This window comes from Procambarus clarkii, chromosome 60 (assembly GCF_040958095.1).
Source record: "Procambarus clarkii isolate CNS0578487 chromosome 60, FALCON_Pclarkii_2.0, whole genome shotgun sequence".
In the NCBI taxonomy this organism is placed as follows: domain Eukaryota; kingdom Metazoa; phylum Arthropoda; class Malacostraca; order Decapoda; family Cambaridae; genus Procambarus; species Procambarus clarkii.
In genome coordinates this window covers 19,754,851-19,776,692 of record NC_091209.1, presented here as the reverse complement: position 1 = coordinate 19,776,692, position 21,842 = coordinate 19,754,851, and the positions used below count along the sequence as shown (strand labels likewise).

At 45.5% G+C, this 21,842-nt stretch overlaps 1 protein-coding gene across 6 annotated transcripts in view; it reads right to left on the bottom strand.

Moving 5' to 3' along the window:
• LOC123766720 (neural cell adhesion molecule 2-like) overlaps window positions 1-21,842 on the bottom strand; it is a 421,201-nt gene that overhangs the window by 14,798 nt on the left and 384,561 nt on the right. For all 6 annotated transcript variants that reach the window (XM_069307653.1, XM_069307656.1, XM_069307655.1 and 3 more), the window contains one exon: window positions 20,070-20,199. In XM_069307653.1, the coding sequence (XP_069163754.1) occupies window positions 20,070-20,199 (130 nt within the window). The remainder of the gene's footprint in view (window positions 1-20,069; window positions 20,200-21,842) is intronic.

The following is a 21,842-nucleotide window of genomic DNA, read 5'->3' as shown; positions in this document are numbered from 1 at the left end:
CAAATATTATATTACTGAAGGTTGGATGGTTCGCTAGTAATTCATCTGATACAGTCAATACTGCCCGAAACGCTTTGCGTAATAGTGGCTTTAGGCATTGTATGTACTAGCTCTATCTATTAATCCAACAAACTTTGTAAAATCTCTTGTATGTATGTATGTACCTTACCTAAATAAACATTTATTTATTTATTTATTTATAATAATAATAATATTATAATAATAATCGTAATTTTATTTATATGCAGTACATTTGAAACATTCTCATGTATTGAGAATTTTCAGTACTGGGAATCCAGGTTCTGGGTTGTGGCGTATTCTCAGGTACACAATTAATGTAATTTATGTAAAGCCGCTAATACGCAATTTCCGGCATAGCTTAATGTGAATTGATAAGTTATTTACAAGTTCAATTGGAAGTAATACTTAATATTAAACGCGTTGTAGCCTAACATTATTGTTTTCCAAAACAAATTTATGAAATGGTTAGCAAATTTTTAGTTACATTTAATAATAAAAACACATAAAGTTTTGTAAAAAACATTAATAGTTACAGCAACATTACAAATACAGTATTTAATATTTAAAAACTGGTTACATGTTGTTAATTAGGCATTTTGGAGTTTATCTTTTAAACTAGTTGACGGAAGTACAATTTTGAATTCATTTTGGCGGGCATTCTACAGTTTAGGATTCCTTAATATCAAACAGACATTTGTTCATCGCGTGGTGGCCTAAGGTTGTCTTAAGAGACATGTAGACAGCGTCTGAAATCAGTCTGAAATCAGCGTCTGAAATCAGCACTGAGAACCACTGTATTACAGTTGACAATTTTATAGACAGATATAACACACTTGAGTGTGTGTGTGAAGTGACTTGATATTTAACATATCCAGGGATTGCAGTAAATTTACTAAATGAAGTCTGAAACTGGAGTGTGTTATTGTTTGAAAACTTATTGACACTTCTACTAATAAGCATAACAGACTATTATAAAATAACAGCGTGGGGTTATAAGTATACAGCGAGTGTCCCCCACTATGTATACTGCCCCGTTAGTGACGGCGGGCTTACTGGCCATTAAACAATGCCATACTATAGCATAATAGGATATAGTCGACGCTTTTCCTTAGTACTAAATGTTTATAGGCTATTTCGCGACTGGGAACTGAGGGGGGACGAGGTAGGTAACGCTAACAGTGGTTATTACGGCCTAATGACTATTAGTTTGCCAATTGGGTATTGTATCCTTGAGAGCTACCGTATCTGCTAATGTTATGAGTCGTAATTTCTGAAGTTGAGTATAATAGGTTTATTCCATTGTGTAAATAAAAGAGGTTTATTTTGTGGAAGTTATTTGCTGGGAGAGAGAGAGAGAGAGAGAGAGAGAGAGAGAGAGAGAGAGAGAGAGAGAGAGAGAGAGAGAGAGAGAGAGAGAGAGAGAGAGAGAGAGAGAGAGAGAGAGAGAGAGAGAGAGAGAGAGAGAGCATGATATATATATATATATATATATATATATATATATATATATATATATATATATATATATATATATATATATATATATATATATATATATATAGTGACGCGCGCGCATACGCACGCACAGTTGGAAGCAATTTTCCGGGCCAAAGCACTCAGTTACCACATTAATCATTCTGTTGTTCACTGCGAAAAATATAATTCCTGTCACTGTGGACGTGAGTGACAGGTATAGCAGTCTGGACCTCCCCCCCCCCCTCCCATGACATCCCCCTGGACCCATGACATCCCCCTGGACCCATGACATCCCCCTGAACCCATGCCATCCCCCCTCTGGACCCATGACATCCCCCTGGACCCATGACATCCCCCTGAACCCATGCCATCCCCCCTCTGGACCCATGACATCCCCCTGGACCCATGACATCCCCTTGAACCCATGCCATCCCCCCTCTGGACCCATGACATCCTCTGGACTCTCAACCTATTCATGACATCCCCTGGAAAATGACCCCCTCCGTGTGTGTGTGTAGGCAGCTTCTATCACTGTCCTCCGGTGCTCTTGCTTATCAGTATAAACAGTCTGTCTCAGTCCACTCGAGTTATATACCGAAGTATTTGGCATGCTTGCATCGTGTGTGTGTGTGTGTGTGTGCGTGTGTGTGTGTGTGTGTGTGTGTGTGTGTGTGTGTGTGTGTGTGTGTGTTTGTGTGTGTGTGTGTGTGTGTGTGTGTGTGTGTGTGTGTGTGTGTGTGTGTGTGTGTGTGTGTTTACTATTTGTGTCTGCAGAATCGAGCTACTAGCTCTTGGACCCCGCCTTTGTAACCACTCTATTTTTCCTCTGTTACATCTGCTGCACATATATACTTCTCTAACACACGCCCTCTCACACACACATCCTCAGGAAGCAGCCCGTAGCAGCTGTCTAACTCCCAGGTACCTATTTACTGCTAGGTGAACATAGGCATCAGGGTGAAATAAACTCTACCCATTTGTTTTTGCCTGGGGATTTTGCCGGGGATCGAACCCGGGCCTTTAACTTACGACCCCCCCAAAGCACTCTCCACTCAGCCGCTAGGTCTGTGCGTGCGTGCGCGTGACTCTACACACACACACACACACTCTTCAGGAATCTCTACACCAGTTGACTGACAGTTGAGGGACCAAAGAGTGGAAGCTCCCATAAGGCGAGTACAGCAAATGTCTTTCGTCGCCTTTCGGCGTTCAGAACACGTTGTCGTTTTAGAGAGAGTGACCGTCGGAACGGAGAGAGAGGGGGGGGAGGTGACTATCGGTGGGGGGGGGGGGGACAAGGTCGAGAGGTGTGCTGGGAAAGCAGAAAAATAACCTCCAGTTTAATTTAGATAACGTCAACTTGGTTGAAATGGCGGTGGTGTGGAGGTCCCCAGCTGGGAGCGTGTCCGCCGCCCGACATCACTCACCTGCGACCCGTTTTCTTTCTGTCCCCCCACTCTTTTTGTTGCGGTTAAAGAGTTACAGGAGACCCTGTGATAAAAGGAAGATGAGCAATGCTCCGCACGTTTTGACGGAAGGGATGAAAGGGAGCAGGAGACTAGGGGGCGCCGCGGGGACTCTTCAAACTTGTTTACCAAGGCGGTAAATGGCGCAGCTTGTGATGTGGGGTAGGGGTCCCCTTGTGGGCGACGGGGGACTGTCGGAGAAGGGAAGTATCGGTAGTTACTGCGGCACTGACGTCTATTTTCTATGCCCCGTCTACTTTCTATGCCCCGTCTACTTTCTATGCCCCGTCTACTTTCTATGCCCCGTCTACTTTCTATGCCCCGTCTACTAGTCTTGTTGCACCTGTGTTATAATTTCAACTATTCTGATGTTCGAATTCTCTATCGAATCTGGCAGTAAAGTTGTGGATGGAGGTGGCTTCCACCACAACTTCTTCCCGTGTATTCCAATAGTTGACCACCCATACAGGGTACGAGGATTTATTTGCATTTCTTCGAATTATTTGTACTTCCGATGATGTCCTCTCAATTTGAAGAGACTGTCCTTGTCTTTCCACGCCGTATCTTGTATGTTGTGATCATATCCTCTGTTTCTTCTGCCCGAGCCCCGCTTTTTGATGGCGTCCAGATATTGACACTCTTGTGTACTATGTTACGGCTGCTTGCGGGGTTGACATCCCTCTCAAGGGCCACCAATCCATGAATAACAGTCAAACCTGTGTAAGATGCAATTCTGTAAAGTAAATCTTTATAAATTGTATGAAATTCTATATATCAGATTCAGTACAATTGTCTAGAAGCTTTTCCCTTGGAGCGGTTGAATATCAGGTATGTCGTGATCATGTTCTTTCCTTAATTCTACTGCTCCAGAGGCATGATATTTAGCTTCCTTCAGCCATCCTTCAAGCCCAGCTACGAGGACTGCTCTACGTGGTGAACTAGTGGGTAGGCTGTTGATCAACGCCACTATAGTGGCTAGTGTATGGATGTATTATAGATCAACGCCATTGTGGTGCTTGATGTATGGCTAGGCTACGGATCAGTGCCACTGTGGTGAGTGGTATCTTTGGTGTGTGGATAGACTGTGGATCAATGCCACTGTGGTGGGTGGTGCGTGGGTAGGCTGTGAGTTGTAGTGGGAGATCAGCATCCCCATCAATCGTCTTGATCTCTGGTCATCATGGGGGATGAGCTGCCCATTTTATTACCCTCCCAATCATTCATGTTCATTTATAATATTACCTTCTGTCTCTCTCTCCTTAATATTGTCTTGAGAAAATCGTAAACTTGTTCACCTGTTCATGATAGATGTGTTCAATTATCTATTGTGGTTGTTAATTTGTGACTGATTATGTATGTTTAATTACCATACATACACACGTCTGAGAATATGGCACCCGACCCCCCCCCCCCCACACGTCTAAGAATATGGCACCCGACCCCCTCACACGTCTAAGAATATGGCATCCGACCCCCAACACGTCTAAGAATATGGCATTCGACCCCAACACGTCTAAGAATATGGCATCCGACCCCCAACACGTCTAAGAATATGGCATCCGACCCCCAACACACGTCTAAGAATATGGCACCCGACCCCCCCCCACACGTCTAAGAATATGGCACCCGACCCCCCCCCACACGTCTAAGAATATGGCACCCGACCCCCCCCACACGTCTAAGAATATGGCACCCGACCCCCCCCCACACGTCTAAGAATATGGCACCCGACCCCCCCCCCACACGTCTAAGAATATGGCACCCGACCCCCCCACACGTCTGAGAATATGGCACCCGACCCCCCCCACACGTCTAAGAATATGGCACCCGACCCCCCCCCCACACGTCTAAGAATATGGCACCCGACCCCCCCCACACGTCTAAGAATATGGCACCCGACCCCCCCACACGTCTAAGAATATGGCACCCGACCCCCCCCCACACGTCTAAGAATATGGCACCCGACCCCCCCCCCCCCACACGTCTAAGAATATGGCACCCGACCCCCCCCCACACGTCTAAGAATATTGCACCCGACCCCCCCCCCCACACGTCTAAGAATATGGCACCCGACCCCCCCCCCCCCCACACGTCTAAGAATATGGCACCCGACCCCCCCCCCCCACACGTCTAAGAATATGGCACCCGACCCCCCCCCCACACGTCTAAGAATATGGCACCCGACCCCTCACACGACTGAGAATATGGCATCCGACCCCAACACACGTCTAAGAATATGGCACCCTCCCCCCTCCCCCCACACACGGGTCTGAGTCCTGTATATTATGCAGTCATTCTCTGTACTTAATTATTTACTATACCAGCCCATCCTCCTAAAATCAGAGTGCATATAGTAACGACGTAGACGATCGTACAAATATGGACGGAATGGTATCAACCAGGACCAATGAAAAGTAGACTTGTGTATCACTGAATTTGGACAAACCGGCAAAAGTTTGTCAATTTTTTGTTCAATGGAGCCTAATATAACCAAACCATTCTAGGCCTAATGCACGCTACGTGAAGCCTAATATTGGACATATAGACTATACTAGAGGCTAGGAATATTTTATTTTTGTTTAAGTCAGACACATTCAGCTCCCCAAGGGGGCGAGGATTGCTGGGAAAGGGGACGAGGCTTGCTGGGGAGGGGGGCGAGGCTTGCTGGGAAGGGGGGCGAGGTTTGCTAGGGAAGGGGGGCGAGGCTTGCTGGGAAGGGGGACGAGGCTTGCTGGGGAAGGGGACGAGGCTTGCTGGGGAAGGGGACGAGGCTTGCTGGGGAAGGGGACGAGGCTTGCTGGGAAAGGGGACGAGGCTTGCTGGGGAAGGGGACGAGGCTTGCTGGGGAAGGGGACGAGGCTTGCTGGGAAAGGGGACGAGGCTTGCTGGGAAGGGGGGCGAGGTTTGCTGGGAAGGGGGGCGAGGCTTGCTGGGAAGGGGGGCGAGGTTTGCTAGGGAAGGGGGGCGAGGCTTGCTGGGAAGGGGGGCGAGGTTTGCTAGGGAAGGGGGGCGAGGCTTGCTGGGAAGGGGGGCGAGGTTTGCTGGGAAGGGGGACGAGGCTTGCTGGGGAGGGGGGCGAGGCTTGCTGGGAAGGGGGCGAGGTTTGCTGGGGAGGGGGGCGAGGCTTGCTGGGAAGGGGGGCGAGGCTTGCTGGGAAGGGGGGGCGAGGTTTGCTGGGAAGGGGGGCGAGGTTTGCTGGGAAGGGGGGGCGAGGTTTGCTAGGGAAGGGGGCGAGGCTTGCTGGGAAGGGGGACGAGGCTTGCTGGGGCAGGGGGCGGGAAGCGCACCAAGCACACGGTTGTTATGGTGAGTGTCACAACACAACGCTCCCAGCGGTGCTTCTGTGTGCCGGTGCCACACTAATATTATGGCAGCGTCACCGTCACACAACCGAGTCTATGATCTAAATATTCCTTTGGTGAAGTGAGTAATACAGGAGGGAAGGAGCAGCAACTGTGTGTGTGTGTGTGTGTGTACTCATCTAGTTGTGTTTGCGGGGGTTGAGCTCTGATTCTTTGGTCCCGCCTCTCAACTGTCAATCAACTGGTGTACAGGTTCCTGAGCCTACTGGGCTGTCATATCTACACTTGAAACTGTGTATGGAGTCAGCCTCCACCACATCACTTCCTAAAGCATTCCATTTGTCAACTACTCTGACATTAAACAAATTCTTTCTAATATCTCTGTGGCTCATTTGGGCACTCAATTTCCACCTGTGTCCCCTTGTGCGTGTGCCCCTTGTGTTAAATAATGTATTTATCTACCCTATCAATTCTTTTTAGAATCTTGTATGTGGTGATCATGTCCTTCCTAACTCTTCTGTCTTGTGTTTGTTTGTGTGTGTGTGTGTGTTTGTGTGTGTGTGTGTGTGTGTGTGTGTGTGTGTGTGTGTGTGTGTGTGTGTGTGTGTGTGTGTGTGTGTGTGTGTGTGTACTCACCTATTTGTGTGTGTGTATGTGTTAGCTTAGTTAGCGTACTGGACGGTCACTAATAATAATAATGTGTGTGTGTGTGTGTGTGAGCGCGCGTGTGTGTGTGAGCGCGCGCGCGCGCGCGCGCGTGTGTGTGTGTGTGTGTGTGTGTGTGTGTGTGTGTGTGTGTGTGTGTGTGTGTGTGTGTGTGTGTGTGAGGGCGCGCGTGTGTGTGTGTGTGTGTGTGTGTGTGTGTGCTGCCACCTGGAAGAATCATATTACCGCAGAATGTTAATCAAAGTTGTTGTGACCTACATCATGGATCAATACTCCTCCAACATTATTACCCCTTCACCAGTGCACTCTAACACACTCGGGGGCGTCAACTCTCACCCCGGCATCAACACCTCTTCTCCTTCGGTCAGTAAAGTTAATCATCACCGGGGATGGACAGCACTTGGATGGATAATCACCTGAGAACACGAAATCATACTTCACTTCTGAGACAAGATACGAGAGAAACATGATCCCGACAGACAAAATACTCAGGATAATCGATACGGCAGAGAAAGTCTGCTTGAGAAGGAATACATGAAATCTATATACCCGAACGAACAGCAAGAGATACTGTTATAAACTTGTTAATTATGTGGGCGAGGCTACTCAAAGAGCTGAAGCTCTACCACAGCAAATATAATTTTGGTGATTCTAACTCAGCATATGTACACACACACACACACACACACACACACACACACACACACACACACACACACACACACACACACACACACACACACAGAGAATGTGTGCGACTACAGGAGAATAGGCAGGTACGTAAAAGGGAAAGATCGACCTTTGAGGATCACCCTAAACGGTGCCAAACAGATGGAAGAAGTACTAAGGAATGCTAGAAAATTGCAAAGGGATGAGGATGGGAAAGGGTGGTCATTAAGACGAGATCTTTCAAAAGAAGATAGAGAGAAGCTGAAACTGAACCTCGCCGAGGCAAAACATTTAAATGAGAGCAGGAATGAAGAAGAAATAAATTCTTTTTTCTACAAAGTGATAGGGGTAGGCAAACCAGTAAAGTGGTACATAAAGGCAAACCAACAAAATCAATAGAGAGAGGGGGAGTGAAGAATAAGGAGAGGGGGAACAAGTTCCTGAAGATTGCATACACCAACATAGATGGAGTGAGATCGAAGATACTGGAGTTAAGTGATGTAATACAGCTGCAGACACCAGACATTGTTGCACTCACGGAGACAAAACTTGAAGATGTAATTTTAAATGAGGTCATATTCCCAAGGGGCTACTCAATTTGGAGACGGGACAGAAAAATTAGGAAAGGCGGTGGCGTTGCTGTGCTGGTAAAAGAACACCTAAAGGTGAAGGAAATAATGACTGCCAATCCACAAGAAGTTGACATAATAGCACTAGAGATCTGCTATGAGGATGATAAACTAATGATGATAAATGCATATAGTCCACCGCCAAGCAGCACATGGTCAAAGGAGGAGCTAGATAGTAAACGTGAAGGTCTTATAACAATAATGAGAGAGATTATAGCGAGAGCGGATAACGATAGATCACGACTGTTGATAGTCGGTGACTTCAACTTGAAATCCATAGACTGGGAAGCATATGAAGCTAAAACAGAAGATTTTTGGACCTGTAAATTTGTAGACCTCATCCTGGAAACATTCTTGTATCAACATGTTAAACAAGCTACGAGGATGAGGGAAGGGGACGTTCCCTCCATGCTAGATTTGATATTTACCAGGAAGGAGGAAGAGATATTTGACATTCAGTACCTTCCTCCCTTGGGTAAAAGTGACCATGTCTTTTTGGGAATAAAGTATGCAATGCGTTATAAGCTGGAAGAAAATAAGGAGGTTGAAGCAGTTGAAAAACCAGACTTCAGGAGAGGACATTATGGTGACCTTAGAAATTTTTTTAGTGAGTATAATTGGACAGACTTGATGCTAGGCAAGGAAGTGAATGAGATGTATGGCAAGTTTTGTGAAATATATGATAAAGGCACAAAAAAATTTATTCCAAAACAGAGATGCAGAACTAGGAAACAGGATTGGTTCAATAGAAATTGCGAGAGGGCTAGAGACCGAAAGACACAAAAATGGAATCAATACAGGAAGAGGCCGAACCCCCAAACATACCAGCGATACAAAGATGCGAGAAACAACTACACGGCAGTGAGGAGAGAGGCAGAAAGAAATTTTGAAAAAGGGATTGCGGACAAATGTAAAACAGAACCAGGTCTATTCTATAAATTCATAAACAACAAATTGCAGGTAAAGGATAATATTCAGAGGTTGAAAATGGGAAATAGATTCACGGAAGATGAAAAGGAAATGTGTGAAACACTAAACGAAAAGTTCCAAAGTGTGTTTGTACAAAATGAAATCTTTAGGGAACCAGATACAATAAGAATTCCAGAGAACAACATAGAGCACATAGAGGTGTCTAGAGACGAAGTGGAAAAAATGCTCAAGGAGCTCGGTAAGAACAAAGCAGCTGGCCCAGATGGCGTTTCACCATGGGTTCTGAGAGAATGTGCATCTGAGCTCAGCATTCCACTTCACCTGATCTTTCAGGCATCCCTGTGTACAGGAATCGTAGCAGACGGGTGGAAACAGGCTAACATAGTTCCAATCTACAAAAGTGGCAGCAGGGAAGACCCCCTCAATTATAGACCTGTATCATTAACAAGTGTAATAGTGAAAGTATTGGAAAAACTAATCAAAACTAAATGGGTAGAACACCTAGAGAGAAATGATATAATATCAGACAGACAGTATGGTTTTCGATCTGGAAGATCCTGTGTATCGAATTTACTCAGTTTCTATGATCGAGCCACAGAGATATTACAGGAAAGAGATGGTTGGGTTGACTGCATCTATCTGGACCTAAAAAAGGCTTTCGACAGAGTTCCACATAAGAGGTTGTTCTGGAAACTGGAAAATATTGGAGGGGTGACAGGTAAGCTTCTATCATGGATGAAAAATTTTCTGACTGATAGAAAAATGAGGGCAGTAATCAGAGGCAATGTATCAGAATGGAGAAATGTCACAAGTGGAGTACCACAGGGTTCAGTTCTTGCACCAGTGATGTTTATTGTGTACATAAATGATCTACCAGTTGGTATACAGAATTATATGAACATGTTTGCTGATGATGCTAAGATAATAGGAAGGATAAGAAATTTAGATGACTGTCATGCCCTTCAAAAAGACCTGGACAAAATAAGTATATGGAGCACCACTTGGCAAATGGAATTTAATGTTAATAAATGTCATGTTATGGAATGTGGAATAGGAGAACATAGACCCCACACAACCTATATATTATGTGAGAAATCTTTAAAGAATTCTGATAAAGAAAGAGATCTAGGAGTGGTTCTAGATAGAAAACTATCACCTGAGGACCACATAAAGAATATTGTGCAAGGAGCCTATGCTATGCTTTCTAACTTCAGAATTGCATTTAAATACATGGATGGCGATATACTAAAGAAATTGTTCATGACTTTTGTTAGGCCAAAGCTAGAATATGCAGCTGTTGTGTGGTGCCCATATCTTAAGAAGCACATCAACAAACTGGAAAAGGTGCAAAGACATGCTACTAAGTGGCTCCCAGAACTGAAGGGCAAGAGCTACGAGGAGAGGTTAGAAGCATTAAATATGCCAAAACTAGAAGACAGAAGAAAAAGAGGTGATATGATCACTACATACAAAATAGTAACAGGAATTGACAAAATCGACAGGGAAGACTTCCTGAGACCTGGAACTTCAAGAACAAGAGGTCATAGATTTAAACTAGCTAAACACAGATGCCGAAGAAATATAAGAAAATTCACCTTCGCAAATAGAGTGGTAGACGGTTGGAACAAGTTAAGTGAGAAGGTGGTGGAGGCCAAGACCGTCAGTAGTTTCAAAGCGTTATATGACAAAGAGTGCTGGGAAGACGGGACACCACGAGCGTAGCTCTCATCCTGTAACTACACTTAGGTAATTACACTTAGGTAATTACACACACACACGCAACAATGGTTCAGTTCCCTGTTGTAAATTTAACAAGCATCAAATCAGATTTTTGTCCTAACCAGAACCGCTCTATCCCTTCGACTTTTTCGAAGCGGATGGCAATTAGTCCGATGAAGCGTTAATATTACAATATTTTATATTTATATAAAAGACTGGAATTTTGACAGTGGTTGAGAGCGTCCAAAGTGCGCCGAGGAAAGTGTTGTAGGAGACAACACTAATTCTACACAACACTGTTATGAATAATACTCACTTATACAAGAAAATAATGCGGCGTCCATCAGAGCAAACCGTCAGCTATATATGTCTGAATATCCTAGCCTAGCCTATCCAACCCTAGCCTAGCCTATCCAAGCCTAGCCTAACTATGTCTGAATATCCTAGCCTAGCCTATCCAACCCTAGCCTAATCTACCGTACCCAAACCTAACCAAATATCTGGCATTAATGTAGCCTATATCACAAGCGTACCCACAAATTACGACTTATTTCCAGTTCCAATACTACACATTTCTTTATTCACTAGGTTAAAGCACTTATTGCGTCTATAAATACACTGACTCCCCGCCTGACGTAGCCCGAAATATTATTAACCAGAGCTGCCAATAACATTTTATAATGTTTTCAAACCACGTGCATCTGTTGTTAGACCCAGTACAACACCAGTACATTAGGCAGTACAGGTGTTGAACTCTGTTGAACTACAATTAGACTATTGTGGTAGTCTCGGTCAACAGTTGCTCACAGATGTGAACAACTGAGCAGGATTGATTACACACACGTCATCAATTCATCAATCCTCCTAAACTGACAGTACTTGGAGCACTGACAGGCGGACCATCAATGCAACTGGCCTTTCGAACACTACATCGCATTTTGGCTTATAAATCCACAACGGCCGATATATGATGTACTATATCCAATCATTTGGGGCTCGGGTTAAAATTGACGGGCTGTCCCGTTTTCTATTGGTGGGTCCTCTGTTAGGTTAGGTTAGGTTAGGGCTGGCTGATTTCCCATTGTGAAGGGGCAGGAAGCCTGTGTGGTTTACCAGAGTCCCCCCTTGGGAGGTGGGGGAGGGGGGGTTAGGCCAACGACTGAACTACCCCCCAAGCCTAACCATCAACAGCTGTACAACTTCCAGTTAGCTATTTACATCTATATGAACAGAGGCATCAGCTGTAACAATAAAAATGTCTTATCACTACCCAGGAATCGAACCCGGGACAAATCAGTCGACTACTACCCTCAACTCAAGATACATGGCGCCCCACCATCTGATATGTTCTCCGCGATGAACAAATGAACAAATCCACAAGGGCCGTGACGTGGGTTCGAATCTACGTCCAAGAGGACCCCCTGACATATTTTTCTCCGCGATATATTTCAAACAAAAAAGTGTTTGGCTAAGTTGGACACATGAACGGATGTATACAAATATTAAATTGTATTAGCTCTATCTATAAATCCAACTTTATGTTTCTAAATCAACTATGTTTGTACTTTTCCTGCATAAAGAATTTGAATTTAAATTTGAATTTGAATTTGAATTTAAATTTTGAATGTTTCGTGTGTCTGAATCTCAGAATTTAGCTAGAAAACGCGCGGGACTTTGACGGGAGACTTATTTAAAGAATGCGGCCGATACAACAGCACCCACCTAACTGTGCTTACGGGGATTGAGCTTCGGCTCCTTGTCCCCGCCTCTTAACTGTCAATTAAGTCACCAATTAACTAGTGTGATCAGGTCCCCCCCCCAACACCTGTACTCACCTATATGCGCATTACACCCGACTTTCATCTCGTAAAGGTCTTATACCTTAATAATTTAATCAATCCAAAAAATTTTAACATTTTCTTGCCATGTTTATATTCAAAAATTGTGAATTGAGAAATATTCAACCACTTTCCTTGGAAATTACATTTCCTTTACAAATCTTATGCTAATACAGTTCCAGCAAAGTGTTAAGTTAGAATCGTTAATGTGGACGTTAATAAATGATTTATGGAAGCAGTATGGAAATTAAGGGAGAGGGAGAAGTCCGGGTGTGGGAACTGTGGTTGTCCTCACTATAAGACCAGAACTGTGCGGTTAAAGCCGATAGCTTCCCACTTGTAGAGATGTGGCCAGAGTGCCAAGTGGGACTGGACAGAACCTCTGGTCTGTGTCAAGTGGGACTGGACAGAACCTTTGGTCTGTGTCAAGTGGGACTGGACAGAGCCTTTGGTCTGTGTCAAGTGGGACTGGAGAGAACCTCTGGTCTGTGTCAAGTGCGTCTGGAGCCAGATTCACGAAGCAGTTACGCAAGCACTTACGAACGTGTACATCTTTCCTCAATCTTTGACGGCTTTGGTTACATTTATTAAACAGTTTACAAGCATGAAAACTTCCCAATCAGCCGCCAAAGATTGAGAAAAGATGTACAGATGGGGCGAGGATTCGTCTAATCACGCTTCATACCCCAATCATATGTTTTTATAAAGGTGTGTATAGGAGCAGATAATTTCAGACTGCTATTACCAGACTTAATTTCCCTTCCCATAGTTCATATTAAGCCTTGCCCTGCTGGTTTTACTAGGAACACGATTCGCCAATCGTTTTCAAGCAAGTCTACAATTACTGCTGAGCTAGACTCACAGCTGGCTTTAGTTTCCCCTTTGAATATTACATTTTTTAGCATGTTTCCCATGTTCTATGTTTCCTCTGAATGTGGTTAGGTCCAGTTGCCTCAGTCTTTAAAATTAGCTCAGTTTCCTCAGGTCAGCAAGTTACAGCCCCGCTCCTGTGCCAGGTAAGTCCACTACGGGCTCACCATAGCCCGTGCTACTTGCCCCGCTCCTGTGCTAGGTAAGTCCACTACGGGCTCACCATAGCCCGTGCTACTTGCCCCGCTCCTGTGCCAGGTAAGTCCACTACGGGCTCACCATAGCCCGTGCTACTTGCCCCGCTCCTGTGCCAGGTAAGTCCACTACGGGCTCACCATAGCCCGTGCTACTTGGAACTTTTTCTTCCCAGTAGCTGAATCTTAAACAACAACCTCAAGGTCAGGAACGAATCCAAAAATGCATATTTTTAGGACTTTTTAAAAGATTAGTTTGGCGTTATTTCAGATGAGTGGGTATTATGATACCCAAGAATGGATCTCAGGAAATACGTGTATAGCATCGGTGAAGGCTTTTGTGTTGCTCTGGCGTGAGCTCTGAGGCTTTGTAAACACGCAGGTCCTTGCACAATGAAACCACAATAGCCTGCTGTATCCATGAGAATGTGTGCGTCTGGGGCGACTCAGAGGACCTGAGGTAGATGCCACTGGCCTGGTTCAAAGACTGTCACATAGTTCTTCATCTTTTTCTGATGCAAGAAGCGGCAAAAACAGTGGCAAAACTTATAACCAAAATTTGTCTAGTCTGGGAATACAAAATGACTCTTTCGGGGGTTTCTGCTGTAGATCTTGGGCCAGATTCACGAAAGCAGTTACGCAAGCACTTACGAACCTGAACATCTTTTCTCAATCTTTGGCGGCTTTGTTTACAATTATTAAACAGTTAATGAGCTCCGAAGCACCAGGAGGCTGTTTATAACAATAACAACAGTTGATTGGCAGGTTTTCATGCTTGTAAACTGTTTAATGTAACCAAAGCCGTCAAAGATTGAGGAAAGATGTACACGTTCGTAAGTACTTGCGTAAGTACTTTCGTGAATCTGGTCCGTTATCTAGCTAGATACAACTGTGAAAGAAGAGCAGAAGGCTCACTCCCTAACCTCCACCTCCTTCAACTTACGTGCTACTTAAGTCTCCCTTGGCTTAGCGCCTTCTTTTGATAATTACTGACTTACTCCTTCAACTTACACTTCTGGTTGGTATTCAACTGTAGGAAGTGACATTGCGAGCTCTTGTAGCATTGAGAATGAACATGAAAACTGTTTCAGGAAAATGGGGAATGATGAGTAAAATGACACAGTTATTGCTGCTGCAGGAGGCGATGAGTCACAATAACGTGGCTGAAGTATGTTGACCAGACCACACACTAGAAGGTGAAGGGACGAACAAATCCACAAGGGCCGTGACGAGGATTCGAACCTGCGTCCGGGAGCATCCCAGACACTGCCTTAATCGACTGAGCTACGACAGGGTCACGGCCCTTGTGGATTTGTCCATTTGATGCATCACGTTAGTGTGATCTCTGTGTGTGATGAAGGGACGACGACGTTTCGGTCCGTCCTGGACCATTCTCAAGTCGACTTATTACTGCTGCTGCTATGACCATTATGACACGATCACTTTACCACCATGAGGGTCAACTGTAGTTCCTTGTATCACTCCTATTTTCCAGAGCAGCTCAAGCTGATGGGCTCCCAGTGCCCATCCATCCATTTCTTTCCACAAGGTCTGAGTGGCCTTTGTGTCAACACAATCAGAACGGGAACATTTGCGAGGTTCCATGACTGAGAGAAGACCCTCTTCCTTACGATGACCAACCCCCCCCCCCCCCCACGCACACACACCAGACGATGAAGTAACGAACACGTTTGGGCATCAAAGGCATGTTCGTTATTGCGACGCGTCGTCTGCAACTGTCTCTCCTTACGCCCATGTGTTCCAACGAGTTTTCCACGTGGTTCTTGTATTAGATTTAGCTACTGAGAACGAAATATCCACGTAGCACGAGAGCCTCTAATGCCTCTCGCTTCACCTAGCGCTCTACATGACGCCAGAGGAGCTCTCAGACTCTTCTCCTCTCAGTGAAACATCAGATTTAATTGTGTTTCACTCACTGTGTTTCTTCCCAAAGTTTATTTCTCCCCGGGACATTAACCAAGGTGCCCAACTTGCGCGCCAGAACTTGAGAACGCTCTCAACACTTCCCTGTATCGCCGCCTCGCAAGAACCCACTTTTGAAAAAGAGTGAAAGTTTTGACAGGGAAGAGCTGCTCTGAGAGGTGTTTAACACCTAAATAGTCTCGCCCCCACACGCCCTAATTCAACTTTAATGGGCTTTCTGGTGGGTTGTTATTTTGTCCTTGTTGCATTTATATGGGGGGATGGGGGATGGGGGAGTGTGTGTGGGGGAGGGGGAGAGAAAACAAGGGGGTTGGAAGGAGAGAGAAAGGGAGAGAGAGAGAGAGAGAGAGAGAGAGAGAGAGAGAGAGAGAGAGAGAGAGAGAGAGAGAGAGAGAGAGAGAGAGAGAGAGAGAGAGAGAGAGAGAGAGAGACAGAGAGAGAGAGACAGAGAGAGAGAGGTGAGAGTTGAGTAAGGAGAGAATGAGGAGCAGACTGATAAAAGGAGGAAGAAGAAGAAGAACAAACTATCAGGGGAAAAGCGCCAAGCCATCACGACTATATAGCACTGGGAAGGGGGGTCAGGATAAGGATTTGGGGATGGGACGGGGGAAGGAATGGCAGGTAGAGCGGATGGGTAATAGGGAGATAAAAAGAGAGAGTTTACAATCAGTCTCGGATTTTTGGCTGGTGATTAAGGAACATACAGCTACAGTGTTGACCAGTATGATGTATCAAGTTCATCATACTCACAGGGGAAGCAGCGATGGTTGGGCTCACCATAGCCCGTGCTACTTGCCCCGCTCCTGTGCCAGGTAAGTTACGGGCTCACCATAGCCCGTGCTACTTGCCCCGCTCCTGTGCCAGGTAAGTTACGGGCTCACCATAGCCCGTGCTACTTGCCCCGCTCCTGTGCCAGGTAAGTTACGGGCTCACCATAGCCCGTGCTACTTGCCCCGCTCCTGTGCCAGGTAAGTTACGGGCTCACCATAGCCCGTGCTACTTGCCCCGCTCCTGTGCCAGGTAAGTTACGGGCTCACCATAGCCCGTGCTACTTGGAACTTGTTCCGAGTAGCTGAATCTATAACAACAACAACAACAGCGGTGGTTGAGGGGGGGGGATATACAATATACAATATCCTTTCTTGACTTAGCTAACTCGGCTCCTGGTAATTCTACTTAACATTGCGTCGTTGGTTTCTGTCAACTGTGTCTGTCTCTAGGCTCCTGTCTCTTGATTGTTGCCGTCGGAGACGGCTAGTTTATTGTGCACCCCATACTGTCCCTGTGAGCGGTAGCGCAAAAAGGATTACAGAAGGCACAAAAGGTCCTAATGACACCTGACCGGAGTTTTTACATTACTAATTACGTCCAACCTGCACACCTCATTAATATAATTGTCAGCCAGTTACAAAAATATTATCATTACAATATCTATGTATTTACATAAATGATTATACATGGGTGTATAATGATTCATTGTCGTTTGTTAATCAAAAAATATTTAGAGATGGGGGATATCACAGGATGAAAGACGAATTGTTGTTATAATTAGTTTATCTGATCAAATCCACAAGGGCCGTGATGAGGATTCGAACCTGCGTCCGAGAGCATCCCCGACGCTGCCTTAATCGACTGAGCTAATGATCAAAATATCGTTCATCTGATGCATCAGGCTATTGTGATTTCTGTGTGTAGTGTAGTGTACTTTATCTGATTTCCTCCGATACGTCATTTATGTACTAGAAGCGAAATAGGGATACAGAGCAAGGATTTCTGATACGTTATCATTTGTAATCAGATGGTTTGACATTAAATGGAGCGGGAGTTTAGATTTATCTCTGAATGGCTACATTTTTTTTTTCAGTCTAAGATGTAATGTTGTGTAGTTTGTGTCCCTGTCTTTGTCCTCACACTATTGTCTTTGTCCTCACACTATTGTCTTTGTCCTCACACTATTGTCTTTGTCCTCACACTATTGTCTTTGTCCTCACACTATTGTCTTTGTCCTCACACTATTGTCTTTGTCCTCACACTATTGTCTTTGTCCTCACACTATTGTCTTTGTCCTCACACTATTGTCTTTGTCCTCACACTATTGTCTTTGTCCTCACACTATTGTCTTTGTCCTCACACTATTGTCTTTGTCCTCACACTATTATCTTTGTCCTCACACTATTGTCTTTGTCCTCACACTATTGTCTTTGTCCTCACACTATTGTCTTTGTCCTCACACTATTGTCTTTGTCCTCACACTATTGTCTTTGTCCTCACACTATTGTCTTTGTCTCTTGTCTCTGTCTCTCTCTGTTCTATAGTCTCCTGTCTCTCTCTGTTCCATAGTCTCCTGTCTCTCTCTGTTCCATAGTCTCCTGTCTCTCTCTGTTCTATAGTCTCCTGTCTCTCTCTGTTCCATAGTCTCCTGTCTCTCTCTGTTCCATAGTCTCCTGTCTCTCTCTGTTCTATAGTCTCCTGTCTCTCTCTGTTCCATAGTCTCCTGTCTCTCTCTGTTCCATAGTCTCCTGTCTCTCTCTGTTCTATAGTCTCCTGTCTCTCTCTGTTCCATAGTCTCCTGTCTCTCTCTGTTCCCTAGTCTCCTGTCTCTCTCTGTTCCATAGTCTCCTGTCTCTCTCTGTTCCATAGTCTCCTGTCTCTCTCTGTTCCATAGTCTCCTGTCTCTCTCTGTTCCATAGTCTCCTGTCTCTCTCTGTTCCATAGTCTCCTGTCTCTCTCTGTTCCATAGTCTCCTGTCTCTCTCTGTTCCATAGTCTCCTGTCTCTCTCTGTTCCATAGTCTCCTGTCTCTCTCTGTTCATAGTCTCCTGTCTCAATCTGTCCCATAGTCTCCTGTCTCTCTCTATGTCCCTAGTCTCCTGTCTCAATCTGTCCCATAGTCTCCTGTCTCTCTCTCTGTCCCATAGTCTCCTGTCTCTCTCTGTCCCATAGTCTCCTGTCTCTCTCTGTCCCATAGTCTCCTGTCTCAATCTGTCCCATAGTCTCCTGTCTCTCTCTGTCCCATAGTCTCCTGTCTCTCTCTGTCCCATAGTCTCCTGTCTCAATCTGTCCCATTGCCTCCTGTCTCTCTCTGTCCCATAGTCTCCTGTCTCAATCTGTCCCATAGTCTCCTGTCTCTCTCTATGTCCCTAGTCCCCTGTCTCAATCTGTCCCTAGTCTCCTGTCTCTCTCTGTCCCATAGTCTCCTGTCTCAATCTGTCCCATAGTCTCCTGTCTCTCTCTGTCTCATAGTCTCCTGTCTCAATCTGTCCCATAGTCTCCTATCTCTCTCTATGTCCCTAGTCTCCTGTCTCTCTCTATGTCCCTAGTCTCCTGTCTCTCTCTATGTCCCTAGTCTCCTGTCTCTCTCTATGTCCCTAGTCTCCTGTCTCTCTCTATGTCCCTAGTCTCCTGTCTCTCTCTATGTCCCTATTCTCCTGTTTCTCTTACAATTCTGAAACAGACTACCTACTGAAACTCTCGACCATTCTGCTATGTTAAGGGGTTATTGGGGGATTTTGGCGTGGTGGGTGGGGGGGAAGAAAAGGGGGGTATTGACTTGGGGGAGGGAGTTTGTACTGACTGGGGGAGGGGGAGGGGTAGGGGGGGGGTGTTAACAATAGCATCTAACTAACACAAGGACTTCACCTTGAGCCGTTTTCTCCTGATGGCCAAAGTTTAGAGATTCGAATCGTCTTTGTCGTTGCGATTTTTTTTTTTTTTTTTGCGCTTCGCTTCCGCTTATCGAACCTGTTGTGTGTGTGTGTGTGTGAGAGAGAGAGAGAGAGAGAGAGAGAGAGAGAGAGAGAGAGAGAGAGAGAGAGAGAGAGAGAGAGAGAGAGAGAGAGAGAGAGAGAGAGAGAGAGAAGAGAGAGAGAGAGAGAGAGAGAGAGAGAGAGAGAGAGAGAGAGAGAGAGAGAGAGAGAGAGAGAGAGAGAGAGAGAGAGAGAGAGAGAGAGAGAGAGAGAGAGAGAGAGGGAGAGAGAGAGAGAGAGAGAGAGAGAGAGAGAGAGAGAGAGAGAGAGAGAGAGAGAGAGAGAGAGAGAGAGAGAGAGAGAGAGAGAGAGAGAGAGAGAGAGAGAGAGAGAGAGAGAGAGAGAGAGAGAGAGAGAGAGAGAGAGAGAGAGAGAGAGAGAGAGAGAGAGAGAGAGAGAGAGAGAGAGAGCTACTGGGAACAAAACGTTCCCAGTAGCACGGGCTATGGTGAGCCCGTAGTGGACTTACCTGCCACAGGAGCGGTGCTGTGTAGACTGTCTCTCTCTCAGTTTACGTTGTTGTTGTTGTTAAAGATTTAGCTACTCAGGACGAAGTGAGTAGCACGGGCTATGGTGAGCCCGTAACCCCTCGTGGCTTACCTTTGAGGACGTGTATATAGATGTGAGCAGGTCTGGCGTTGGAGGGGGCGCAGGAGTAGTTACCGGAGTCCGCTGGTCGCACGTTGCTCAAGAAGAGAACGCTCAGTCCCCCATTGTTCTCAACCCGCACCTGTGGGGGTAAGATAGAGCGCAGTGAGTAGTTGATAGAGTGTGGTAGTTGGTCGTGACTTGGGGACAGATTCACGAAGCAGTTACGCAAACACTTACGAACCTGTCCATCTTTTCTCAATCTTTATTGGCTTTGTTTACAATTATTAAACTGTTTATGAGCTCTGAGAAGCACCAGGAGGCTGTTTATAACAATAACAACAGTTGATTGGTAAGTTTTCATGCTTGTCAACTGTTTAATAAATGTAACCAAAGCCGTCAAAGATTGAGGAAAGATGTACGCGTTCGTAAGTACTTGCGTAGCTGCTTCGTGAATCTGGCCCCTGGTCGTGTGGGTTGGGGACACAACTATCAGAGGGAAGCGCCAAGCCATTACAACTATATAACACTGGGAAGGGATCAGAATAAGGATTTAGGATGGGACGGGGGGTTGAAAGAATGGTGTCTAACCACTTGTGGACGGTCGGGGGATTGAACGCCGACCTGCATGAAGCGAGACCGTGGCTCTACCGTTTCTGAGCCGTGTGCACACTGGATCAAGGTGGTCATGTGCACCTGTTGTGTAAGGTGGGGGGGGGGGGGGTAATTAAAACCATGACTTCAGGCGAGACTCCTAATTCAAGCCGAGATTGTAACCGTGTTAACTTACCCTCTATGAAGTAACCATTTAGGGGTCAATTACCGTAAAGATCCTGCCCTCTGATTGGTGCATTCGCACATATAGGAACCACTGAGGATGTAAATCATTGTTAACAAGACAGGGAGCAATCTACTAAAGGCCTATAAGTAGCGATCATTGTCGATAATATGTTATATAGAATCAACAGACAGACTCGTCCCCCACACTGGCCCAATCCAGGTTGAAGAGAGACAATCCACAATCCGTAAGAGTTCCTTTGGACGCTAACTGTTGCAGGTTGCTCACTGACTGTTGCAGGTTGTTCACTGACTGTTGCAGGTTGTTCACTAACTGTTGCAGGTTGTTCACTGACTGTTGCAGGTTGCTCACTAACTGTTGCAGGTTGCTCACTGACTGTTGCAGGTTGTTCACTAACTGTTGCAGGTTGCTCACTAACTGTTGCAGGTTGTTCACTAACTGTTGCAGGTTGTTCACTAACTGTTGCAGGTTGTTCACTAACTGTTGCAGGTTGTTCACTAACTGTTGCAGGTTGTTCACTAACTGTTGCAGGTTGCTCACTAACTGTTGCAGGTTGTTCACTAACTGTTGCAGGTTGTTCACTAACTGTTGCAGGTTGTTCACTAACTGTTGCAGGTTGTTCACTAACTGTTGCAGGTTGCTCACTGACTGTTGCAGGTTGTTCACTAACTGTTGCAGGTTGTTCACTAACTGTTGCAGGTTGTTCACTAACTGTTGCAGGTTGTTCACTAACTGTTGCAGGTTGCTCACTGACTGTTGCAGGTTGTTCACTAACTGTTGCAGGTTGTTCACTAACTGTTGCAGGTTGCTCACTAACTGTTGCAGGTTGTTCACTAACTGTTGCAGGTTGCTCACTGACTGTTGCAGGTTGTTCACTAACTGTTGCAGGTTGTTCACTAACTGTTGCAGGTTGTTCACTAACTGTTGCAGGTTGTTCACTAACTGTTGCAGGTTGTTCACTAACTGTTGCAGGTTGCTCACTGACT